Here is a 1,712-nt window from a genome sequence, read left to right on the forward strand (position 1 = left end):
GCGGCCAGAGGAGGGCAGCCCCGGGCGGCGGGGCGGGTGCCAGGTCGAAGCCAGGTGGCGAGTCGAAGGGCAGCTCGGAGCAGCAGTCTGGGGAGGAGAGCACGTCCCCACCGCCTCCGCCGTAGACGTAGCCGTTGGCACTGTTGTTGTTGTTGTTGCCGTTGTGGGTGAAGCTGAGTGCCGGGCTGGGGGGGCTGTAGTCGGCCAGGCGGGCCCCGCCGCCCCCCGTGCCACCCCCGAAGTAGGAGTCGGTGGACGCGCTGCCCAGCGAGCTGGAGCTGTCGTTGCGGTAGTTGCAGAAGGGTTTGCGGCCCGGGGTAGGTGTGATGCTGGGCGGCGTGGGCTTGCTCCACAGGCTGCCCGTGCCATTCAGCTCAAAGCCAACATCCGTGCCGTTGGCGTGGAAGTCATTCTCGTCCGTCAGCTCGATGATGCCGCCGGTTCGCATGGCGATGTGCGCCTCAATCTCCTCCCGTGCCCGGTCCACGTTCTCGGGCATGCCCGTCACCTCGAAGACCGGCTCCTTATCCCGGCTGGGCGTCACAATGTAGGTGTGCGTCTGCTGCTGGATGCGCTTAATCGTGGCCCCTTTGGGCCCCACGACCAAGCCCACCACACGATAAGGCACCCGCACCTGGATGGTGGTTTGGCCAGGCAGGTTGGGGGGCCGGGGACGGTGCCATTCAAGGCCGTGTTCTTGTTCCTCGAAGCTCGGATCATGGAGAAGTGCTCGGCCGCCGAGATGATCTCCCTGCGGGCCATGGCCACATCTTCCTTTCTGCCCGTCACAACAAAGAGCGGCTCCTCCCCGCGCACCGGGGTCTTGATGTAGGTGTTGGTCTTCGCCCGCAGAGCTTTGATTTTACAACCTGGGAACGAGATGCGGGAGACGGAAGGCGAAGGGGAGGGGAAGGAAAAAGCGCGGGGGAGAACCGGTTACAACCCATTCTTTGGGTGCAGCTGGGGAAAGGGGAGGGGGGCGAACACACCCACCCGCAGCGCGCTGCCCCTGCCCGGGGCGATGCTGGCACAGCGTTCGGGAGCGATGTGCAACGCGACGGCAGCCAGAGCCCTGGCAAGCGCCCAGCGGCACCGCGGGCGGCAGCGGCACAGCTGCGGGCACTGCCCGGGAGCTGCCAGCGCGCAGCCCCGAGAGCGGCGGCAACAAAGGGCAGCGTGCAGGGAGGCGGCACGGCCGGAAAGATGAAATGCAGTGCGATGCAATGCGATGCGATGCAATGCGAGCAGCCCGCACAAAGCCGCTGCTCAGCCCGCGTTCCTGCTAAGCGCTTTCCTTTCGGAAAAATAAAATCGGTTCTGAGGAAGGTGAAGAGCAGCGGCCGCACCGAGCGAGCCACGCTCCCCTATGCGGATGCTTTATTGCAATCCCATTGTTCCACTTCCCCGCTCCGTTCCTCTTCCTTAAAAATAACCCCCGGTTTCCTACTTCGGGGGACGAAACCCGCGCCGGGGCTCCCTTTTGTCCTCGTTCCCTTTAGCAAACCCAGCTCGTGCAGCCAGATTTCGCGTTCTGCCCCCATCTATCCTCTCCCGGCGCATCCCGGCTCCCGGCCGCGCTCTTTGTCCGCCGCTCACCCACCTTGCCTGCCCACGATCTCCGCGACGTGCTCCGAGCTGGGCACCGGCACGCACTCCGTCATGTTCACGCTCTTTTTCCGAGGCTCGCTGTCGTAATGGAGCCCGCCTCGTCG

The 1,712-nt window shown here is 65.0% G+C and overlaps 1 protein-coding gene across 1 annotated transcript; it reads right to left on the reverse strand.

Annotated features, from left to right (window-relative positions):
- Window positions 1–4: 4 nt before the first annotated feature.
- On the reverse strand, window positions 5–1,706 carry LOC104915903 (RNA-binding protein MEX3B; the record flags this gene model as incomplete). Its single annotated transcript, XM_010726855.2, is given in 3 exon segments — window positions 5–672; window positions 675–869; window positions 1,601–1,706. Coding segments are annotated over 3 exon segments (924 nt in total), but the record flags the coding sequence as incomplete, so codon positions are not given.
- Between the last annotated feature and the right edge of the window lie 6 nt (window positions 1,707–1,712).

The sequence above is a fragment of the Meleagris gallopavo genome, unplaced genomic scaffold (genome assembly GCF_000146605.3).
Source record: "Meleagris gallopavo isolate NT-WF06-2002-E0010 breed Aviagen turkey brand Nicholas breeding stock unplaced genomic scaffold, Turkey_5.1 ChrUn_random_7180001858551, whole genome shotgun sequence".
Lineage (NCBI taxonomy): Eukaryota > Metazoa > Chordata > Aves > Galliformes > Phasianidae > Meleagris > Meleagris gallopavo.